Raw genomic sequence first — 26365 nt, 5'->3', positions numbered from 1 at the left:
CCTTGCAACCAGATTAATGAACTTGCAAATTGGAGAGCTGTTGAATACAATCTAAATAACTCAATCGGATCAGCCCGATAATGGGCACTTCAATGTGGGCATATCGGGAAGAGATCTGCTCATTTGGCGACCGCCAAACGAGCGGATCTCTACGTCTATGGCCACCTTTAGGCTAACACCACACGTGGGCTGAAACTAAGCACATGCTACAGGTTTCAGCGCTGAAACGCAAGACTTTGAATTTTGGTGCTGAATTCTGCTGTGTGTGTTTCAGGCCCGTGTGGCATAAGCCTAATATGTAGCATTCAGACAGTCGGCAGTTTATTGTTCAGTGTTTTGAGCTCACCGATAAGTTTGTGAGGCCAGTATATCTGTCCAAAGATTGGTCAGAAATAAATTGGGCAGGTTCAAAATGCCACTGGGTGAGGACCACATAAACCAGGCATGTCCAAAGTGCGGCCCGGGGGCCAATTGCGGCCTGTACATGTCTATTGCTAACACCTTCAGCACACAGGCAGCAGTATAGACCAAGCGGCAGATCATTTCACTAATGTGCCCAAATATTACTGCTACGATTACTCAATTCCTGTAATGTAATGTTAATGGTTCAAAGAATATCGGGCTGAATGGTCGGCCCCCACACATTTTCACCTCACCAAATCTGGACCTCGTTGCAAAAAGTTTGGTCACCCCTGACATAAGCCTATCTACTGCATGATCTGACTATTGGCCACAATTTGCTTATCAATTGGGTGGCAAAATCAGGCCCAGATCTGCTCATTTGGTGACATCACTAAACAATTGATCTGACAATGTATGTCATCTTTAGAGGTGTCTATCCTGCTATAAAGTAGGCCCTGTATTCGGAGTAATTAACATACACTCTTCCCAGCTACAAAGCCCTTACTTCATCCCAACACCCAGACTTGTTTTTCCAAAAAGGGAACTGCCTCTATCTCTCTGAATATGTATCTTCCGGTAAACATGATTAAGTGTATGTATCGTCATCATAAAGTTCTAAGAAATGCATCCAACCACTAGTAATAGAAGGAGTAACAGTGTTGCTTCGCCAGTGTTTTGAATAATACTAGCAATGTAAATAGCCAGAACTTGCAGCAGGTTGTAGTCAGACATAGGCACTGATGCTAATGGGAAGTGGGCCCATAAAGGGCAATTGAGTTTGAGGCACAATGTGACACACAATTATTCCTCCTCAGCAAATTATTAGCAGAGATCCGATAAGAAATGGGGGGAATATAATACTGTACATCTGGCTGAAATATGCCACAGTATTCTCTCTCTTCCACAGGATTTTCCTACTTTCTGACTTTGATCAATGGAAGATAGCTCCCATATTGCTTGCACTAGCCAAGCATCTTCACAGACTGAAAAGTCAAACAGATGCTCCTGATATAGCAGTATGCAAACAAAGAATGTTCCATGCAAAGAACAAGCTACACCATTTAAAACATAAAACCCCAATTTTATCTAGAGTGGAGCTTGCCAGTAGCAGGAATACCAACAAAATATGGCATCAATGATTGAGAGAATCCAAGAACACTTCCTTGTCATGATAAGCACATAGTGGCTTGTTCCTAAAATTTGGTACTTATTTTAAAGGAGAAGGAAAGGCTTTGTGCACTTGGGTGCCAAATATTAGACCCCACTAAGTGATTGTATTGACGCGGAGCCATACTCTTCCTCTTTCCTTCACTCGGCTGCACATGCGCAGTAGAACGAAAAGCCGAAGTTTAACTAAAAAGTCGGCTATTTCGTTCAGCTGCGCATGCGCTTGCCCTGGGAAATTTGAGAAAGAAGAAGCCTGAAGAGGATCACTCCGTGGTGCTCACTGGTATAACCCCGGGTCGGTGCAGTTTTCTGCTGATAGGAGCACCGGCCCGGGGTTTCAGGTAAGTCAATACAATCACTTGGGGTGACTAACATTTGGCACCCCCAAGTGCATGAAGCCTTTTCTTCTTCTTTAAGTATCTTGGTAACTTTTTACCTTCAGACCTGCACAACATACATAAGTATCCCTCTCTTCCTCCTCTATTAATCAGTATTTCTATGACATTTGGTTTGAATAAGAAACTGGAATGTGAGTTTGAGAGGCCTGAATAAAAAATGAGTAATAAGTAGCAATAACAATACATTTGTAGGCTTACAGAGCATTTGTTTTTAGATGGGGTCAGTGATCCCTATTTGAAAGATGGAAAAAGTCAGAAGAAGCAAATCATTCAAAACTATAAAAAAAAATGAAGACCAATTGAAAAGCTGCATAGAATTAGCCATTCTATAACATACTAAAAGTTAACTTAAAGGTGAACCAGGAGAAGGGCAAATACCTACCTTCAGAGGTTTTCCATTGCGCCCACAGATCTTCAACTGTGATATGCTTATCTTCTCTGTGCAAATGGTTGTGCTTCTGCGAGGCATCTTTGTAGTTCAAGTCCTCTCGAAGAAACTACAAGAAATTTCCAAAGAACATTTTTAGAATATTCACGCAAGGAAGCTATTTTTGTCCCCCATTTCACCCATGCCAGCCAAATATGTTAAAATAATAAACATGTTTAATTGAACCAGATCCCAGAAATACCTTCTTCTCCACAAAGCTATCACATCAGCCACAATATCAGCAACAACTACAGTACAAGGCGTGTGTAGGACAGACAACTATATTAAAATTGCAGTATAAAAAGTGCGTTTTTTTTTGGCCATTCACATAACAATTACAATCCAAAATGCTTGGTACCTGGGGTTTTCCGTAATTTGGATCTTCATACCTTGGAAATCATGTAAACATTAAATAAACCCAATAGGCTGGTTTTGCTTCCAATAATTTATCTTAGTTTGGATCAAGTACAAGTCACTGTTTTATTATTACAGAGAAAAAGGAAATAATTTTTAAAAACTTGGATTATTTAGATAAAATGGAGTCTATGGGGGACTGCTTTTGCATTTTCAGAGCTTTCCGGATAACGGGTTTCCAGATAATGGATCCCATACTTCTGTGTGTGTACATATACAGGTACATATACACACACACAGCCCTGATTAAAGATAGAGAGAGATAGATCCTTGCTGTTATGCAAACAAGAGTATAAAAATTACCTATAGGCAGTATAAAGGGACTGTACAGTGCAATTGTCTCTTAACAATGTGGAAACATTAACATGTAAAGGTGAAAGACCCCTTTCATTATTAGTGTATATGGAGACAGTTTGCAATTGGTGATCATTTTTTTTTTTTGTGGCTTTTGAATATTCCAACTCTCAAGTTTGGAATATCTGGAGCAAGGCAATTTGTCGCCTGGCGACTAATTGCCTCTTCTTTGGGGCGACTATCTCCCCGAACGGCTTCCCCGTCTTCCACTGGCTATAATGAAAAATCGCCTGCGGCATGGCACACGCGGCGCTTCGTATTCTGAAGTTGCCCGAAGTTTCCTTGTGAGTGTCAGGAGAGAAATGGCACATCAGTCAACTTCCCATGGAAACAAAGTGACTAGAACTATTTATTTGACAATAGGTGTCTCCCTTTTTCCCCAACACCGACTTAATGCTCCTGGGGTTAAGACACCATGGGGCATAGCTAGAAAAAGTAGTTAAAAAAAATGAATAAAGAAAAGCAGTAATATATAATATACCAGATACTGCAACAGGAACACCAGGGCAAATCCTATATACTAACCGAAGGCCTATCTATGTCCCGAGTGGAGGGGAGGCAGATGCGCACGCAACTTCGGTTAGGATCTATGAGATGCGCGCGCAACTTCAGCCGAAAGACATAGATGCGGCCTTCGATTAGCAGATGTGCTGGAAGGTTAGGATCAGAACAGGTTAGGATCGGGGAGGCAGATGCGCTGGAAGGTTAGGATCTAGGGAGGCAGATGCGCTCACCGTCTCCTTCTGCCTCCCGCCGCCTCTTCTTTCCTGCTCACTCAGGCGGCGACCGCTGGAAGGTTAGGATCTAGGGAGGCAGATGCGCTCACCGTCACACTAGGGGAACCGGTTGCGTACCTGCACGAAAGTCTGTATAAGCGTCGGCCATCTTGCTACTCCTCTGCGACTTTGTCATCCGCCCACTGCCAAATCCGCCCACTAAAGTCTGTATAAGCGTCGGCCATCTTGCTACTCCTCTGCGAGTTTGTCATCCGCCCACTAAAGTCTGTATAAGCATCGGCCATCTTGCTACTCCTTTGCAAGTTTGTCTAATGGCGGCGCTAGCGTCACTCTAGGAGGGGAACCGGTTGCGTACCTGCACGAAAGTCTGTATAAGCGTCGGCCATCTTGCTACTCCTCTGCGACTTTGTCATCCGCCCACTGCCAAATCCGCCCACTAAAGTCTGTATAAGCGTCGGCCATCTTGCTACTCCTCTGCGAGTTTGTCATCCGCCCACTAAAGTCTGTATAAGCGTCGGCCATCTTGCTACTCCTTTGCAAGTTTGTCTAATGGCGGCACTAGCGTCACTCTAGGAGGGGAACCGGTTGCGTACCTGCGTGGGTGGCCATTTTTAGCAAAACGGGCTATATTATCTCCAAAAAATATTGATGTTGACATGATAAACAACCAAGTGATTGCATTACTTCCTGGACAAAGCTGTGTCTTTCTGAGTACTGACTGTATTGATTCTGAAGACGAAAGTGAGAAACTTAACTTCCCATTAGAATATTTAAACACTATCAACAATGCTGGATTACCACAACACAATCTTATACTCAAAGTAGGAACAATAGTCATGCTGTTAAGAAACCTTAAGGGTAGGGGCACACGGCGCGATTTCGCCGCGATTCTGCGCTAAGCGAGTTGTCGCTGCGTTTTTTAAGCCGAAATAGCTTTGCTAACTTTGGCGCTGGCGTCAATGCAAATCGCGGCGAAATCGCTGCGCTAATTCACACGCGGCGATTCGTTTTCTATTGTCGTCCGAAGTTGCCTCGCTGAGCGTTTCCGGGCGACAGTAGAAAAAGAATCGCCGCGTGTGAATTAGCGCAGCGATTTCGCCGCGATTTGCATTGACGCCAGCGCCAAAGTTAGCAAAGCTATTTCGGCTTAAAAAACGCAGCGACAACTCGCCCAGCGCAGAATCGCGGCGAAATCGCGCCGTGTGCCCCTACCCTAACACTAAGCAAGGTTTATGTAACGGTACACGGTTGGTTGTGAAGAGCATGAGACAAAATGTTATCAAGGCAGAAGTGCTTACAGGATCCCATAGCGGTGATACTGTTTTGATTCCCAGAATTGACCTTACCAGTTCTGACCAGGAATTACCTTTTAAACTTAAACGACGACAATTCCCCATTAAGGCTGCATTTGCCATGACAATCAACAAATCACAAGGACAAACATTGGATAAAGTCGGCATTTACCTATCTGAGCCTGTGTTTGGTCATGGTCAACTTTATGTTGCATTTTCAAGAGTGCAGCGTTCATCTGATGTTAAAGTCAAGATTTTAAGTACAGCTCACCAGGGAGAACTCATTCAAGGACAGGAGAACATTTTCACAAAAAATGTTGTTTATAAAGAAATTTTTCAGTAACACTTTACTACCAATAAACTCAAAATTTAAGAATTCTAATAGCAGATAGGTAATAACAAGCAATAGGCACAGATTCACTCTACATCCCCACAAATTAGCGTCGCCAGTTGCTGCCTGGGGATGCCGAGTGAATCAGCACCCATCGCATTTTGCTGCCTCACTGTTGTTACCATTCTTTCATTAACGATTCTTTAGAGAATCGGGGGTTTACTGGTACATTATAAATATGAATCATGATATAATGCCTATGTTTATGTTACATTAGTCCCTGCACCAGTGGAGCTTACAATCTAAGGTGCGTTATCACATTCACACAGCAATCTAACCGCTGAGCCACCTTGCTGGCTCAAAAAGAGGAGTTAACATAAAATAAGCCTGTAAATCCTGGTGTTGATCTCTTTGATGCAAATGCAAATACAAATACACCCAATAACAGTGAAATATAAGTTAAAGTACAGCATTGCAGAAAGGGTTATTAATATCAAGAGACTTTTGTCGTGGGAAATCAACAGCAGTTACGGAAGCAAAAGGTAGGCATGTTCCAGAAGAGAAACAGGAAAACCTATGACATTTGCGAGATGTTTCTGTTGTACATTACACCATTAGCTGTGTGCAAGCCCGAGACGGAAACATTAGCATCCACACACTTCCTCCTAGCATACAGAAGTACACACACTAAATCGGTCTGAGACATTACATTTTTAAAAATACAAATGCAGTACACTACATTTTATAAAATGTCTTATTTTTATGCACATCAAATCAGTGCTGGGACTACATAGGAATGCAGAGCTTAAAGGAGAAGGAAGCCCTATAGAAAAAAAAAACCCGTACCACCCAACCACCTCCCCCCAGACTCACTGCCCCCGGGGAAATGCCATATTCTTTATATTTGCCCCTCGTCGCAGATTCTGGCAACAGACTTTTTCTGGGTCCTCGGCAAGCTAACTGGGAGATCGGTATGCCGGCGCATGCGCAGTTGGAGCAATTTGGCAGTTTTAAACAACTGCCCATGCGCCAAAATTAACGGAGATTGCCGATCTCCCAGTCAGTTTACCAAGGACCCGGAAGATGGATGCCGTGACGTCCGCTGCCAGAATCTGCGACGAGGGGTAAATATAAAGTATGGGGGCATTTCCCCGGGGGGGCAGTTAGCCTGGGGGGAGGTGGGGGGAGGGTATGGGGTTTTTTTCTATAGGGTTTCCTTCTCCTTTAAAGGAGAACTAAAATCTAACTAAAGAAGTAGCTGGAAATGTTGTACAATATGTTTTGGGCTTATGAACAGCCCAAGGCAACCACAGCCCTTTAGCAGAAAAGATCTGTGTCTCCAAAGATGCCCCAGTAGCTCCCAATATTCTTTTCTGCTGAATCACTGCACATGCTCTGTGCTGCTGTCACTTACTGAACTTAGGGGCCCACTCACAATATACAGTACACATAGAATAGAAATGTCACAATATAAGGCGGATTAGTAATTTATACACATAATTACTATATGGCAGCACAGAAACCAGTGCAATTAGCATCAGAATTTAACAATCAGCCCTGTAGCATCAGCTTATATCACAGACAGACAACCCTCATTTTCTGCTGGATAATTAGTGACGAACCCTAAGTTTAGCTTCTCAACAGCTGCTCAGAGCCCACTGAGCATATGAGTGTCACAGACACTTTCCAAGATGGTGACCCCCTGTGACAAGTTTACAGTCCTGGATCATTGCTGCTATTGACAAGCTTTAGGCTGGTGCAATATACTCAGTATATAAAATATGGCATTTTTATACATATTCATTTTTAAGTTTACTTCTCATTTAAAGCACTTGGCATAACCGCATGTCCCATTGCTCATAAATACATTTCTCTGCAAGTGGCTAACGGTTATTTATAAAAGTAAAAAAAAAAGTGAATGTTTTCTCAAAATCCTCTATTACCATATGCCTCTTATGTATTATTTCAGGTGCAAAGTTTATTACAGTAATGTTCCATTAATAAAATCTTCAATTATTTACCATTTACCATCTCTGTTGTGTCTATAATCATTGCCCCTTATAACACATACAGTTACACACGAGGTCCGTTATCCAGAAGGCTCAGAATTACGAGAAGGCCATCACACTAAGGCTCCATTTTAATGATTCAGACTTTTAAAAATTATTGTTTTCTCTGTAATAAAACAGTACCTTGTACTTGAGCCCAACTAATATGGAGACCCAAATTATAGAGATACCCCTTATCTGGAAAACCACAGGTCCGAGCATTCTGGATAACAGGTCCCATTCCTGCACTTGTTATCTACCACCAGGCTTGTGTATTAACCACCTGCTCTTGGATTTTTACAGGAAAATTTACTAAAACTCTAATTTTTCCCATTTTTTTTTTTATTAAAACAAAGTCGACCTTATACCCATCCACGAATTTACCTCATTTATCAACAAAAATCATCTTGAAAAACTCAGTGCGGGAAAAGTATCAACAAAACCAGGCTATAATTTGAATAGTACAACTTTTTTGAATTGGACACTCGAATGGTGACTTTTTCTAATTTGATGTTAGAATCTTACTTTTTCGAGTTGTCGCCCAAAAACCTTGACTTTTTTGGATTATTGTACAAAACCAGCGCAGATCATCGTCAAATTGTAAAAGGGACATTTGCCATTGACTTCTACATGACCTTGACCGATTTTAGCTGGACTATTTTCAGATTTGGATTTTTAGAATAACATTTGATCTCTATTTATCTAACTATATTGTAATTAAAACCACTTTTTCATACACAGGTTATCTGCAGTATAAATGTGTGCCCTATTGCCCAGTATTTATGGCTGCCTCCATGGCTACACAGAAACTTATTTGAACTATTTCAGGTTTGTGAAGCACACACAGAAGACCCATGCAGGGTAACTGTATACTGCTTAATTCAAGTTGCACCTTTTCATTTTAAATTACTGGTTCTTTCATGACTATAGGTGACTGGTCACTTTCAATGGTCCATTTCTTCTATTAGCGCAGTCTTTACCAGACACCAATCAGATCTTACAGATATTTAGATTTGGCTCACCAAAGGGTGCTATGAATTCATGTCTACCCACCGTTGCAAATTTCCAGTACATTCCAGTACATTTACAAAAGCACTTTGTTAGTTGCATATAATGGCCCTGGTCCTTTAGTAATAAAATTAACACAGACAACAGTCTCCTTTCTCTTTTATACCGCTTACTATACAGACAAGTTACTGCATGGAATATAAATGTTTGACATCACGCTACAGACCTGTAAATGTATGAATACCGGTATATATGGTCATAATGATGCCTTACACTGGCCAACCAAGTAACTTATTGGCCTGTGTGCGGGGTCTCCTTATGATGGTTTGCTCAGCCAATACCTGCCTATAAATTGACATTTATTGGGCAGGCTTGAAACTTGTAAAGCTGGCCTTAGATGAAAAAATATATATATATATATATATATATAAATTATATCCTTATAAACGGTGAGTTCTGATGTCATCAGTTATAAACGGTGAGTTTGTATGTCATTTCTGTCACATGACTCACTGATATTTGTGTATTATAATAAATAAAAGTACTCGCAGTTGTAAAATATGAGTATATTAGAAGTTACCTCAGAGTTCCAAGACCTGTATAAAAACACTCGGGCTTCGGCCTCGTGCTTTTATATGGTCATGGAATGCCTCTAACTTATAATATCCTTATATTTTACAAGAGGGGGTACTTTATTGTGACAATTCCTAACCACAGCCGTAAATGAAGAGAGAATTTCACTGCATACAGTCAGGTTTCTTATAAAAACAGTACACATTTTTTAATTAAAGTATATTGGAGATAGGTTTCTTTTTCATTAAAGAAAATAAAAATGGGATCTCTTTTTTTTTGCCTTTCCTTGTCCTTTCCTTGAACATTTTCATACTTCCACTAGTGACATGCTATACCATTTTTTGGGTCCCTTATAACATGTCTAGTTACCTTTAATAGTGCCAGATCCAGTCCTCATTTGATGATTTCTTCAATATTTTTGTCAGATAAATAACGGATTGATCCCTGGCCAGATATTGGATTGGCAGTCTGTGAATTTGCCACATGTATGCCCCGATAAGCATGTGAACTACTCTAAAGGAGTCAAAACTACAGCTAAAATCGTGCCTAACTAAAACCATCTCAACACAGCTTCTTGCTTTTCATGGGATATATTACATCACACAGCATGCTGAGCTACATTTTATTAATTCACAACTAAATAGAGAAATAAAGAGATTTGTATAATACAGGTCATATATATATATGTATGTTTGTTGAAAGAAAGGACAGTGTTTATTCTTCTAATAAATATATTCTATACACAGGACATGGGGATGAATGTATGTATGGTACATTTAATGTTAGATGAATATGGATATGAAACACGTTCACACAAGCACATTCACACACATACACACACACACACACATACAGAATGAGAACTTACTTTTAGCTAGCTGGGAAGCATGAAAAGGAAACCAGAATCATTATTTAAGATCAGAAAATGCATTTAGAAATCATGCAGAAGCAGACCAAGGTTCAGAATAATGTCAAGGACTGTAAAATGGCTCATGGAAAAATCATGAAAATGACATCTGTAATGAAGTTACTAGCCGATCGATCTCTTCATAAGAGCCATTTACATGGTAAGATTTACATTTACAGATGCAGACCAACATAAAAAGCTTTTCTCCCAAAGCCTAACTGAAGTTGGGATGGAATTTTCTAAGTGCCCATTCCAGAAGGGGAAAAAATGATAATTAAATGTCTAAAATGTATTTCATACAGAAGGTTTAATTTCATGGTCATGTATCTGAATTAGAGAATTTAGTACAAACCAGAATAAAACAGGTATTTTGAAAATCAGAATTCAATGATTTTAAAAGTAGATACAATTAAATAGATGGATATTGAAGTATCCAGTAATAACTGCAAATATGCTGCTAAAAAACCAATATTTTAAAAGAAAAGGTTTTCATTCGAAAGTATGGCAAATCCAAACACCAACGTTTATATGGAGCAAGAACAAATAAGAATATAGTTTAGTATTTAGGCATTAAAGGACAAGGAAAGTCTAAAATATAATAAGGCTAGAAATGCTGTATTTTGTATATTAAACATAAACATGAACTTACTGCACCACAAAGCCTAATCAAACAAATGATTTATGCTTTCAAAGTTGGCTACAGGGGGTCACCATCTTGTAACTTTGTTAAACATCTTTGCAAGACTAAGACTGTGCACATGCTCAGTGTGGTCTGGGCTGCTTAGGGATCGTCATAAACAAAGCTGCTTGAGTTCTGCATGGCTGGGAAGTAAGGAGGGGCTCCCCCTGCTGTTCATAAGTATGATTATTTCCCTGCTCAGCAGTTAGGGACCGTCTGACAATTCCTAACCACAGCAGTAAATGAAGAGAGAATTTCACTGCATACAGTCAGGTTTCTTATAAAAACGGTACACATTTTTTAATTAAAGTATATTGGTTTCTTTTTCATTAAAGAAAATACAAATGGGATCTCATTTTTTTGCCTTTCCTTGTCCTTTCCTTGAACATTTTCATACTTCCACTAGTGACATGCTATACAATTTTTGGGTCCCTTATTACATGTCTAGTTACCTTTAAAAATAATTACATTTGTGTGGCTGTACTTTAGTAGAATAGGTCACGTTACACTTATGCTCTTGCTCTGATAACCCACTCATTTGTCACACAGTAACAAATTCATATATGGTCTTTAATACAGGGATTGGAACCATTATCCAGAATGCTTGGGACCTGTTTTTTCTTCACTCCTTAAGTCTACTAGAATTAGGGATGCACCGAATCCACTATATTTTGGATTCGGCCGAACCCCCGAATCCTTCTTGAAAGATTCGGCCGAATACTGAACTGAATCCTAATTTGCATATGCTAATTAGGGGTGGTAAAAAATTTTATTCATTTGTTTTGTGACAAAGTCATGTGATTTCCCTCCATGTCCCTAATTTGCATATGCAAATTCGGATTCGGTTCAGCTGGGAAGAAGGATTCCGCCGAATCCGAATCCTGCTGAAAAAGGCCGAATCCTGAACCGAATCCTGGATTCTGTGCATCCCTAACTAGAATATCATGTAAACATTAAAAAAAACCAGTAGGCTGGTTTTACCTCCAGTAAGGATTAATTATATCTTAGTTGGGATCAAGTACAAGGTACCGTATATACTCGAGTATAAGCCGAGTTTTTCAGCATCCAAAATGTCAGCGGGCAGTAGCCGAGATTGCAGTCACTTTTAATCATTCCTATACCAACAGTTCACTTGGGGAGAGACTGCAATATCCCACAATGCCCTCTGTTGGTTTTATGACAGAATAACAGTGCGCCCTCTGTTGGTTATATCAAAGAATAACAGTAACTGCAATATCACACAGCGCCATCTGTTGGTTATATCAAAGAATAACAGTAACTGCAATATCACACAGCGCCATCTGTTGGTTGAATAAAGGATTAACAGTGATGGCAATATCACACAGCGCCATCTGTTGGTTATACGAAAGATCAGTGATGGTTTTATGACACACAGCACTCTCTGCACAATTCTCTGTCACCATCAACTTTGCAAAGAAGTCCGGTCTATCGCTGGGGGAGTCTCTTTGGCGGAAGGTGCGCTGCTGGGAGACAGGGCTGTAGTTGTGTCTAGGCTTATACTAGAGTCAATAAGTTTTCCCAGTTTTCGTAGGTAAAATTAGGTACCTCGGCTTATACTCGGATCGGCTTATACTCGAGTATATACGGTACTCATTTATTATTACAGGAAAAAAGGAAATCATTTTTTAATATTTGGATTATTTGGATAAAATGGAGTCTGAGACGTGGAGATGGCCTTCATGTAATTCAGAGCTTTCTGGATAATGGATCCTATACCTGTACCACAACACATAAGGTTCTCCCTCTCTCCACAAGGATATTTATATTATCAAGCATCTTACTGTATAAAGAAGACCCTGTACGCCCACAGCTCACAAGTACTTTCTAAAGCTGCCAAAAGACACAAAGATGCCGTTTCGTATGATTTTCAGACCACTCGTGGAGTCGGAATAATTTTTCAGAGATTTTTTAATAGCATAATCATTTTCGTATCTATTGCTGCCTGTCAATTAATGGCCAGAACATTGTCTGACTTGTTATTTTTCTACTTATTTTAATCTGAATGGTTAGTTGTAGATAGTTACATTGAAACAAACAACATTTTGTCATGCAAAGAGTAAAATCTGCACATCTATGGCCAGCTTTAAGGTGCCATAGACGCACAGATAATATCGTACGAAACTAATTTTCGTACGATATTCAGTGCGTGTAGGGTGGGAAAAGAGCCGACCGATATCGGCAGATGTTGGTCAGCTCGTCGATATGGCTGGACGGAAAATTTTGATCGGGTACCTTGAAGGGACCCCAACATCGGCCATTGTTAGTGCTGAATCGTCAGATACAGGTGGAGTTCTATTGTTTCTATCTGAATATCGGACGATTCAGCTCTACACGTGTTTATTGAAAGGAATGATCTTTCTTGGAAAGATCTTTTCCAAGAAAGATCGTAATTGTTACGTCTATGACCAGCTTTAGTCTTCAACGAGTCTGGAGATCTCCAGAATCAGTGTTGAATATATTTAGGTAAAAAAAATAAAGGGTATAGGGGAATAAGCCCCTTCAGCCTCACCAATCAATGTCAGTATTTTATTGATTTTCTATGTAAGGACACAAAGCTTTGGAAGTGTGCTGTTAATCATTGGTTATAGAAGGCTACACCTTTACATATTTGAAACACATACAGATTGTCATACTGGTACACACTTGCACAGTGAAAAATCCACAGAGTGGTGGTGTTAGATGTTACAAGGCCTTACAGGAAAAATATGTTTTGTAGGGCCCCAAAAACCAAGAGAAGATTATCCATTTTGCTCACATTAATAGATCCAGCAGAAGCCCCAATGGGTTTAACGGAATCTATTTATGTCATCAAACTATTAGGATGTTCCACCCTGAAACAAACACAGTACATACCAACTAGCGAACTGGATGAACTCATTCTTAACACAGCACACCAGGGACTGCAACGTGAATGTCTCAGTGTGTATTGGTAAATTTGCACATGTCAACATACTCAAACACGGAGCACTGTCCCATGAATCCGCATGCTGACAGACATACACATATGATGTATATATGAGCCCGCTCAACCACCACCAGCAAACTCATGGCCATTATTACTTTTGTCCACTGAAGAGACACCCAGGTTCAGTTGGAATGCTTTCTCCATGGCCATCCACTATTACATTGCATCTTAGCAATGCTGTCGGCTTTATGGGTCAAAGGAGATTGCTCTGTACCTTATTTACTCAGCAAAAAAAAAGCAAGATGAAATTGGTCAAAACAGCACAACCAAATCAGCTCTATTTCAAGTCAACGGGAATCATGTGGAAACCCTGAAACGGAAGATTTTCAAATATTTTTGTGAAGATTCTCATTTATCATGGTATATCTGTAGAAATAAGTCAAATCAAATGGACTGTGTTTTTCTTGAAGACGTTTCACCAGTCATCCGACTGGATTTCTCAATTCTAAATTGAGCACAAGAAAAATGGAGCCGATTATTCATCCGTTAAAAAATAGAAATTTATTGAAGAATCATTAAAAATGGTGAACAGAACATATTGGAGGCTGCCCGCGTTTCTGGGCATACCTTCACCATTTTTAAAGTTTCTTCAATAAATTTCTATTTTTTAACGGACGAATAATCGGCTCCTTTGGTGCTCCATTTTTCACGTGCTCTATATGGAACTTGGCTGTGTGGGACCGCAGTGTTTGTGCAGCACGCTGGAGCTGAACTCTGACTGGTAAATGCTCCCATGTTTATTCATTGCTGGACTGTTGTCAATTCTGAATCAAGAAAGCCAGTCGGAGGACTGGTGAAATGCCTTCAAGAAAAGTCCAGTTGATTTGATTTCTACAGGTAAGATTTTCATGTGATTCCTGCAAAAAAAAAAAAAAAAAAAAAAAAAAAAAAAAACACAAGTATATGAGCACTTTTAACTGGACAGGACATAGAAATAACCATGGTAATGCCTGAAAAGTTGTAAAATTTAATGTTGTTTTAATGTCTCATGACGGTGAGAATACCTCCAGTGCTGCTGGACTGTAAATATTTATCTTAGGAAAAAGCAATGCTGAAAAGAGATGCAATCCATGTCTGACAAAGGAAGATGATACAGGTATGGGATCCATGATTATCTGGAAACCCGTCATCCGCATTACATGAAGGCCATCTCCCATAGACTTTATTTTATTAAAATAATCCATATTTTTATAAACTGTTTCCTTTTTCTCTGTAATAATAAAACAGTACCTTATACTCGATCTAAACTAAGATATAATTAATCCTTATTGGAAGCAAAACCAGCCTATTGGGTTTATTTATTGTTTAAATGATTTTCTAGTAGTCTTAAGGTATGAAGATCCAAATTACAGAAAGATCCATTATCCAGAAAACACCAGGTCCCAAGCATTCTGGGTAACAGATCCCATAGCTGTAATGGGACATTACTAGAGCCAAACAATGGGGCTCATGACAGGTATGTTAGTGCTTAATGAAATAACACACTTACGACTCTGTGCTTGGATCAATGCCTTTATTTGTGACAATGTTTGATACAGCTTGAGCAGTGGAACTCTTTTCTGGCCTATATTCTGTCCTATATAAATATTATCTGAGGGAGCTTTTGTACTACCCTTTACTAAATAATCTCATTATCAGTGTTTTCTACAGTATAGTGGCCTTGTGGTAAATATTTGGCTAGGCAAGGGTTTATTTTAGCAAGGGAAAAGTTTGCATGAAGGCAAATATTTGAACAGGTGCAAATTACATTCTAGATTTGCATAGGAGAAAAGATGGCAAGTTTCCAGGTATAAGATTAGTAATCAATAAACAAAACTAGAAGGATGTAAGGCAGCCAAACAGGCTTCCCTTGTTATTGAAAGATATATGCAATGTAGAACCCAGACAAGTGGTTGGCAACCTATGACATCTCTATACGAGTTCCTCTTTTGGGTATTTGTTTGGGGATGTAGAGAATGTAAAGTGTCCATCAGTCAGTATACTGCAGCCCGACTACTTTAATGGGTTAGCTCACATTTAAGATCATTTTTAGTATGATGTAGAGCAGTGATCTCCAACCAGTGGCTCATGAGCAAGATGTTGTTCTCCAACCTCATGATGTTGCTCCCAGTGGCCTCAAAGCAGGTGCTTTTCAATTGCAGGCAAGTTTTGGTGCATAAAAACAAGGTGTACTGTCAAACAGAGCCAGTGCACATAGGAGCTACCAATAGTCAATTGCAGCCCATTTTTGGCACCCCGGGAACTTTTTGCATGCTTATGTTGCACTCAAACTTTTTTTTTTATATTTAAATGTGGCTGAAAGGTAAAAAAAGGTCGGGACCCCTGATGTAGGTGATATTCTGGGACAATTATCAATTAGTTTGGTTTTTATTACTTGTGTTATTAACCCTTCAATAACATACTAAAAGTTAACTTAAAGGTGAACCGCCCCTTTAAATGGGAACTTATTCACCTGGTAGGACTTTACTGGCCATTTAGATGTAGCAAAACAGAGTAGGGGATGGTTGGAGACCAGAAAATACATTACCTAAAAGTTAATTGAGTGGAAGAAGTGCAGTCACAAGGAGGCCAAAACTAGGCTGGCATTACTGTTGGCTGCCCTCATCAACCAGTGAAGTCATCATAGTTACTCTGGATACTAGAGTGATATGGTAACATGGAGCATTTGTGTCTGGCATAATTTTTCCTCCCTGCTTCAGTTAGTGCCTACTTGAAAAAAGCCTTGGCAAAGAAGCTGGATGCAGGATTGAAAGGATTGATCACCCTTTACCATTTTAATGAAATTCCCAGCATTCTGGCACATCTTTTTAGTAACTAATAAGTAAATAGGATGAAGAATGTGCATGTATCTGCTCAACTTAAACCCTCACTCTTTGCTTTGGAGTCATGAATGTAACAATTTAATTTTCAAGTGTGACTTAGCACTCTTCTGGTTACGATTTCTTTTCCTAAACATGTTAGTGGTTGAGAAAAATGGTTTAAAAAAATAAATAAGTTTAAAAAAAACAACCGGATTTAATCGCATCGTTTCCCCCTGTAGTAAATAATCATTTTAATGGCTTTTAATTATTTCCTCTCTCTTTAATATAAAAGTACCTTGCACTTGATAGTAACTAAGCTGCATGGATCCATACTGGTGGCAATACAAATGCTGTTGTCTTTATTTTAAATACATGTATGGTGATCCAAATTATGGAAAAACTTGTATCTGGAAAGACCCCAGGTCCCAAGCATTCTAGAGAATAGATCCAATACCTGTGTACCTGTCTGTATTGCTCTGTGCTCTTACATAGCTGAAACTAGCAATTATGCAACAAACCGAACACGCAAGAGAAGCACAGCTGCCCACACAGAATTAGTCCTGAATGTGTCATTTTGGAAGAAGTTGCACTGGTTGCTGTGATCTCTATGGATACAATGTTTCCCATAGACTTCAGTGAACTGACTAATCGGTTACATTTATCAGCCTCGGTTTTAAACTGGGCTATAATCAAGGAGGGACATCAGGTGTATTTATATTTTCAACTGCTACTTGTTTTCTAGCATAATTAAAGGGGTGGTTTGCCTTTAAGTTATTTTTTAGTATGTAATAGAATGGCTAATTCTAAGAAACCTTCCAATTGGTCTTCATTATTTATTTTTTTAAGTTTTTGAATTATTTTCCTTTTTCTGCGGACTCTTTCCAGCTTTCAAATGGGGGTCACTGACCCATCTAAAAAACAAATGCTCTGTAAGGGCTCTTACACATTTCTTCCATTCAGCCGCAGGGGAGCGCAGGAGTAGACGCACTCAATTATTGTGAAGGGGGCTGTACTCACACAGACGCATGTAAGCGCCAAATGCAGGTGAATTGCAACATGCTGCGTCCCACCTGCATTTGCCGCTTACATGCGTCTGTGCGAGTACAGCCCCCCTTCACAATAATTGTGTGCGTCTACTCCTGCGGCTGAATGGAAGAATGTGGAGCGCAGGAAAAACCACTCGTGTCTAAGAGACCTAAGGGTAGGGACACACTGGGCGATTTGGGGAGTTTTAGTCGCCTGGCGACTAATCGCCGCGATTTTCTCCCCGAATGCCTCCCCTCGCTCTGCGCCTGGCTAAAATGAAAAATCGCCTGCGCTAATCACACGCGGCGATTCGTTTTCCGAAGTCGCACGAAGTTTCCTCGTGATGTAATGTTTCTAAAACTAAACAAAAAAAATGTAAGACCTGCAAACTGTCTTAGAGCTCTTACACACGGGTGTTTGTTTGTGCGCTCCCTGCGTTGTGCTTTCTTCCGTTCAGCTGCAGGGGCGCGCAGGAGTAAACACACTGAATTATTGTCAATGGGGCTGTACTCACACAGACGCATGCAAACGCCAAACGCAGGTTAGGACTCAGCATGTTGCTTTTTACCTGCGTTCGGCGCATAAATGCGTCTGTGTGAGTACAGCCCCATTGACAATAATTCAGTGCATCTAGTCCTGCGCTCCCCTGCGACTAAACAGAAGAAAGCGCAACGCAGGGGAGCGCACAAACATATTTATTTATATATATATATATATATATATATATATATATATATATATATATATATATATATATATATATATATATATATATATATAAATATATAATATATATATAAATATAATATATATATATATAAATATATATAAATATATATATTATATATTTATATATTATATATATTATATATATATATATATATATATATATATATATATATATATATATATATATATATATATATATATATATACACACACATATACACGCATACATATTATATATATATATATATATATATACACGCATACATATACACACACACACGTTAAGACATATTGTGCATTATGCTATTAAAAATGCCCAAAACAGCGCCATTGTTTTCCATATATTGCAATATATTCAAGCTATAAAAATTGTAAAAGTTCTTTAAAGCCTCTATCAAAAGGTTCACATCAATTAATTATATTTAAAATGCTTCATTTTACTTATCTGAATTTTTGAGTTAAATTTAAAATCAAGAACTCTGTTCTAATCAAGTAACAGCTGCTAAGCCATGAGGTGGATCACCCAGAAGAGAGGAAATAAACTAAATTTTCTCCTTGAGTAACAAGTACTACAAGTAATTTCATAATAAAGGGAAATCACTGCCTCCAAGTTACAGCACAGAATTATCACCGTCCAGCAATGATGGCCACAAGAACCGAAATGTAAATGAAAGAGACCTCACAAAACTACTTACAGCTCTAGAGATCTACAGTTTGTACATAAATTAACTCCAAGAGCAGGGATTCCTGCAGTGCATGTCAAGTGCAGAACTGTATATATTTAAAGAACTGCAAATAAATACTAAACTGCAAAAGTGCTCAGCAGAACACATTTACTTTAATGTAATTGATGGCTTATGTGCCTGCGTCTCCGAACACATTAAACAAGCTTAATATGAGCCACCTGTCACTAACCATATAATAACATCATTAAAGAATATAGATTGTTTCCTGAAAGTAAACAACTTGATAGGAAACATATGGTTTTTATCACAAAAGCGTACATGATCATCATTGGAAAATGTTTTTATTGGAAACAGTCAACTAATTCTGAATTTATTGGCGTTATTACCTTTGGAACATAAATAACTTATTTTATTGTGTGTTCCACTGTTTCTTACTTTGGTGTTTGCGTTACAGTCACAGGAACAAGATCATTGTGGCTTAAATCCCATAATATCTTTTGATTTTGTTTTTTTTTGTTTTTTAAGAAAAGCTAAACTTATTAACCATAAGGTCCCTTTATAGTCCTCAACTGATTAACAGGGATTAACATGAATAATGTCTTTGGCCATCGTCATGCCTACCTATAGTGGAAATACTTGCCCATATCTCAAAAGAAATATCAAAGCCCTTTTTTAAACAATTACGTCCGACATTTTGATTTAATTAAAACAAATAGCAGTTTTCTTTACAATGTTGCGGGTCCATGCTTAACTTTTGCCCACAGTCGAGGCTAACCTTTGGCCCTCGGGTCATTAAAATCTTCACTGCCGATGTTACACCTTAATGCTGGAAAACGACAGACAGTGTGAAGTAGAGGATACAGTTCATATGCCCCTAGATATCCATAAAATGCTGTGAGGTAAAACACTAACGCTCTCCAATCAATAGGGTTTCACTAAAGTACATCACAAACCACTGAGATCATTTTTCCCCAACTTTCTGATTTAGGGGTACACTTATTTAAATTCAAGATCACATTTTTTTCCTGTGATTCGAGAAAATCACAGTTAAAAAAAAAAATCTCAAATTTGTACCACAAATATAAGATTTATCAATCACAATTATCTCGACCTGGCAACTAAAACCTTGTGAGTTTCTATAGAGGTCAACAGGAACCTCAACATTCAAGCTCTTTTATTTTTGGAGATATGTAAATAGTCAATGTTACTATAACTGGAACAAACTGTTACTGTAACAATGCTATTTTCAATGCTTTTGTCCCCTATGACTTAAAGGAGAAGGAAAGCTACTGAGGCAGTTTATTGCCAATAGATAAGCCACAATAATGCAAGCTAGAATGCTATATTTATTCTGTAGAATTCGGTACCATACCAAAGTAAACAGCTCTAGAAGCTCTCTCTATTTGTTTAGGATAGCAGCTGCCATATTAGCTAGGTGTGAAATAACTTCCTGCCGAGTCTCTCGTAGCTCGCGCATAGCTCTGAGTTCAAATTACAGCAGGGAATGGGGAGGAGGAGCAAACTGAGCATGCTCAAGCCAAGCCCTGGAGGTTTATGCTGAAAACATGAAGTCTGATACAGAAGCCCATGTGTAAACAATAGAAGGAAAGAAAGGCTGTGTTTCTTTTGAAGGAGGACGAAGAAGAACATAACGTTGAGGGTCTATTGGTGTATTTATATCGATCTTTCTGATAAAGTTTACGTAGTATTAACCTTTCCTTCTCCTTTAACACAACTTAGTTTTTCAAATTAAAGATTAGTTTCCTAAATATGCTGGTGATTGAGTAAAAGTGAGCAAAAAATTCAACACTGGCAGCCAGGGTTCATCAGCAGATGAATTTTGTTTAAACCTCTAATCCATAAACCAACGTATATCTGCAGTACAAAACTACCATTTGGTATCGTCACACAACATACATGTACTGAAAAAAAAACTTAATTATGAAATTATTGGTAAATGTATGGCCAGCTTTACGGTTTTCCCTAATAAAATCATAGCAAACCTAAGAGCCAATGTGCTATGAGATATAGCTTGACAAAGAAACCAGATTATAGTATTCTCCGCAGCAAATCATTTCCACCAGTGTAGGGGAAAAAATTACACGGCTCAAAGCATGCAACCAACTCATCTTGCATAATAGAACACTACACTGTACAGTCCTACCATCTTCTGTAAAAAGTATACAATTAATGCCTGGCAGAGAGCGGTATTTTTAAAGGACAGAAATTAATGAATAAATGTTATGCAAAAAAATAAAGGAAAAAAAATGAGAAAACCAGTGCTGAACATAAATGAAAAAAATATTTGCACTTGCAAAAACTATCATAACCAGGGCATGAAAATGGTATTGAAATGCATCCTTTTCATTTCCTGGTTCTCTAACCACTCCTAAATAAATGTGTAATATTCTGCAAAGCTGTGTAAATTTGATAGGAAATCATATACATAACTTAAGTCAATTTTGTGCTTGCATGGGGGTATGTATTACCCTGCACCCTATAGCACATTCATTTTACAAGCAGCAGTTTTATCTCACATTAAAGAGGTATATATATATATATATATATATATATATATATATATATATATATATATATATATATATATATATATATATATATAATTAGCATTACAACAATAGACTTAATCCTTTTGGTAGGGTCAATTAGCCTTTATCGGACATGTATCTGAATCCGTTTAGTAAACTACTGGCTGAAGATGCCAGCGACTTAGTAGAGAAAGCAAGTGATAACGTTAAGTGGTGGAACAAAATCTAAAAGTGCAATAACATAAATTAAATAGAAAACAGATTAAAAAAAACACATGGATGTTGAGTACTCTTGAAGGTTTCCCAACCAAGATTAAATCTATCTATAGCCATGCATGGCCGAGAATAAGAAAATATTCCCTCCTCTCATGTTCCTTTACTTTAAACAATAGCTGGAAATGACTGTAAATAATTGTTATAAGAGGAAACACGTTCAGTTACGGCTTCTTACCTCATCGCTTTCCTCTACTTCGATGCCACCATCTTTATCGTCATCCATTTGTTTGTGGATTGTACAAATTGCCTCCAGGCTGGACCTGTCATCTTCAGTAAGGACAGGTGGACTCAAAGAATTAAAAGGGTCTGTCAAATAACAAAAACAAAACAGGGGCAAGATCAGTCATTTGCACCATACAAAAAAAAAAATATATAATATAAATATATATATATATATATATATATATATATATATATATATATATATATATATATATATATATATATATATATATATATATATATATATATATATATATATATATATATATATATATATATATATATATATTATATATATATATATATATATATATATATATATATATATATATATATATATATATATATATATATATATATATATATATATATATATATATATATATATATATATATATATATATATATATATATATATATATATATATAAATAAGATATAAACTACATTTGTTCTCCATGGGGTAAATCCATGCTATGCTAATTTTCCCTCAATATTTAATTTACTTACATATTTCCTTTAAATTACTGTTGTCTATAATAGTAAGAAAATATATCACTATATCACGGAGAAAAATAAGGATTCACTATAAACCGCATGGGGGTCCGCTCTTGGATTCTGATCCTTAGGTTAAGAATCCTTGACCTAAATCTAATCTCACACCTTCTAGCTAGCCTTTCATTAGGTTAAATCAATTGCTTGCGAGCCTGACATAATTCCAGCACAAGCGTCTCACTTGCCGCCAGCACAAGGTATACAAGTAACAGTCCTGGCCCAAGGCTGACCTTCACACAGTAGGAAATGTATCCCAAGGAGATGTTCGTCTTACAATAAACATTTAGGCAACCGAGTCTGTTAAAATTCTCTATAACACATTGCCCATTATTGTAGATTTCCAAAATGTTGCAATGCCCAAGTGTAAGGAGTCTGATCTGTTTTGCAATGTTGTTTGGTACCTTTTTAGGTCAACTAAATTTCTGCTATAAATTATGGTGCTAAATATAACTACAGGTATGGGGACCTGTTATCAGCGGGTTTTACTTCCAATAAGGATTAATTATATCTTAGTTGGGATCAAGTACAAGCTAATGTTTTATTATTTCAGAGAAAAAGGAAATCATTTTTAAATTTGGATAAAATGGAGTCTATGGGAGACGGCCTTCCCAAAATTCTGAGCTTTCTGAATAATGGGTTTCCGTATAATTTATGTACTGGAAAAGGCAGAGCTAATGAATAATTTCCAACCAGTGGTATTGAAGCAATTATTACCAATTATGAAAGCAGTAGCAAATGAATTGTGCCCAATTCATTTTGTTCTACCTAAAATGAATTATTAATTAACTTTCTATTACTAAAATACTTTTAGTGGCACCTCTGATCGGTTTTTGATAATTTTGACGCAAGATATTGTCGTCCTTTAGTAAAACAGACAGACAATTCCACTATAAATTAATTAGCTGTAATCCAGTCGTTTTTTTGTAATGATATTACTGTTATGATAGACTGAAATGTAAACTGCAGGGATCACCAACTGTAGAAAGCAAATATGAAAATTAAAACAGTAAAAAACAATAATAATAATAATGAAAAACTAACCAGGTCACTAACCATAGCATTTTGATATTCACGTTAAATAGGAAAAATATAAAGATTTAAACAAACATTAAGGTAATTGAAAGGTACCCTTTAAAGTGGCAAACAAACGAAAAACCTTTATATTTAAATCTTAATATTTAAATAAAAAGTCAAAATTACGGTATTGCTCCTCTAGTGTATAAGTAGTAGACTAAGTCAGAAACATAAATAACCTCCAACAAAATGTTACCCCTTGGTTATCCCATGGCTGAGCCTCGTGCCTAAAATAGCAGCAGCGTTATCAGTGATCCAGTTACTTGAAAGGGTCGCACAATGGATTACGTACTAACCTTTATTTGTATAGTGGTGACATAAGAAGCACTGCTTTGGTGAGAACCCTTATTCACACCAATAGAACTATTCTAATACAAAAAATAGATATGTTTAGGACTGCGGGATGAAAACTGGAACAACCATGGACATGCCATGCCGAGGCCGGCATTATGCCAAAATTGTCAGCGACTGACATAATTCGCCATGTTTTTCAGCTGATTTTGCTGCATTGTTTACATTTTCACAAGCTGCCCAGAGAACAAAATTGTGAATATCATTTAAATATTAATTACTGTATATTAACTGCTTATAATTCCATTTTCTTTCATTATGCTATGCATCTTTTAAACAGGACACTATGGAGTTGCCACATTTTAAGCTTTTGGTATTACCAGTTTTCAGAAATATGTTTTTATATACTTCAAAAAAAAAATCTGAAAAGTTCCCCCCCCCGTCACCTCTGTTACAGTGCTTTATACATGTAAAACTGTGCTTGCGATCTATAGATTAAATAGGTTACACAAGTACATTTAAAAAGGATTTTTTCCCCACCCCCTACTAGTATTTAAAAAGAAAACGGACTGGTACTTTCGTGCTTTTAACAAGCTGAAGTAAAAATTCTCCTAGCATTTAGTAAGTGGAATAAGATATCAGCTATTGAGAAACGTGCTGAGCCAATGGAGGAGCTTTAATTGAATAAGCAGATGGCTTCCCAAATACAGCCTACTCATCACAGGGCGTTACTGGGAGGGATATGAATGAATCACAGTGCAAAATTGAACTTTAAAATGTCGTGTTAGGCATTAAATGAATGACGGTTATCAGCCAGGTCATCAATGCCATTCCTATGACACGTCTGACAATGTAGTATCTATTAGATATAGCACAGCTAATAGGCAACTATTTGGCTAAAAAAATTGTAAAAAGAAAAGTTGGGTTTTTTGGTATGTTATTGGAGCACATACAAGTTTAAAAATTGGCTATTCTTTTGTATTTTCATGTGTACTCAATGGTATTAGATGTGAGTGCAATGTTATATGTACCCCACAAGTGCAACCCAATCCTGCAATCACACCTGGGACATAAAGTGAGGTTCAATTAATCAGATTCACCCCACACATAATAAGGCAGATTCTACACCCAGAAAATGAATTGCTTTTACATGTTCTATTGTTATCCATTTCTGAGATATTAGCAGTTTTAGACTGTTGATGTCAGGCTTTTAGGTAAATATCTCTTTCTCTAAAAGGCAAAGTCAATTAACCTAGGGTTAAAGGAAAACTATACCCCCCGAAAAATCTAGGCCTCTATAAAAAATATATTGCATTAAAAAGCTCATATGTAAAACCCTGCTTTGTGTAAATAAACCATTTTCATGAAAATATACTTTTTAGTAGTATGTGCCAATGGGCAATCATAAATAGAAAATAGCCATTTTTAAAAAAAAAAAAAAAAAGGGCCGCCCCATGGGATCGTAGGATTCACGGTGCACACAAACAAACCATACATGTTAGGTCACATGAGCCAATTAACAGATAGAGTTCTGTCTTTTGCTTCCACACTTCTTCCTGTTACAGTTAGATATTCAACCGTCGAAGTAAAATCCTTTGAAAAACCTAGGAAAGCCTATGGGGTCCTTTCCCATAGGCTAACATTGATGCTCGGTAGGTTTTAGGTGGCGAAGTAGGGGGTCGAAGTTTTTTTTTAAAGAGACTACTTTGACTATCGAATGGTCGAATAGTTGAACGATTTTTAGTTCGAAGTGTTCGATTCGAAGTCGTAGGTCAAAGTAGCCAATTCGATGGTCGGAGTAGCCAAAAAAACACTTAGAAATTCGAAGTATTTTTCATTCTATTCCTTCACTCGAGATAAGTAAATGTGCCCCTTAGAGTTGTAGTATTTCTGGTCAGGTGATCTCTGAGGCAGCACAGAGACCATCACAAAATGGTGGTTCAAGGCAAGAGATTATAAAAGGGCAAGATTTGCTTAAATATATATATACCAGTTTGGTAAGATTCTTTAATATATCACTTAATAGAAACTGTTGCTTAAATATTAATTTTGGGGGTATAGTTTTCCTTTAAAGGATTAAACAGGAAGTGGACAGAAAGTGCACAGAGAGTTAGGATCAATGAAAGTTATAACAATATACCAGCACAAATAGCAAATGAATGCAAACTAAAAAATTGTTAAGAGTTTACATATATTCATGGTTTGCATGTAGAGCCCCTTTAAAAGTTTTATCATAGCAGTACAGTATTTTTTTAATCCTAAACTGCCCAAACTGCTGTACATACTGGAAATGTTCTTTGTGAGAAATTGGCTATCGGTATAATATCTGTTTTAGGAGAACTTTTTTAATAAGCTGGGAATATCCTGCAAAAAGTAGTAGAAACCAAAGGTCTACAAAGCGAATGGAAATGAGATGACTTGTTACTGATGGAAA

The 26365-nt window shown here is 37.7% G+C and overlaps 1 protein-coding gene across 1 annotated transcript in view; it reads right to left on the bottom strand.

Annotated features, from left to right (window-relative positions):
• The window catches only part of LOC108719591 (stromal interaction molecule 2), a 64017-nt gene that overhangs the window by 26180 nt on the left and 11472 nt on the right, over positions 1 to 26365 (bottom strand). Inside the window, exons 2-3 of the mRNA XM_041588336.1 lie at positions 21966 to 22096; positions 2350 to 2464 (exon numbers count right to left, since the gene is read on the bottom strand). Of these exons, the coding sequence (XP_041444270.1) occupies positions 2350 to 2464; positions 21966 to 22096 (246 nt within the window). The remainder of the gene's footprint in view (positions 1 to 2349; positions 2465 to 21965; positions 22097 to 26365) is intronic.

Source organism: Xenopus laevis, chromosome 1L (genome assembly GCF_017654675.1).
Source record: "Xenopus laevis strain J_2021 chromosome 1L, Xenopus_laevis_v10.1, whole genome shotgun sequence".
Lineage (NCBI taxonomy): Eukaryota > Metazoa > Chordata > Amphibia > Anura > Pipidae > Xenopus > Xenopus laevis.
This window is presented reverse-complemented; position numbering and strand designations above follow the sequence as displayed.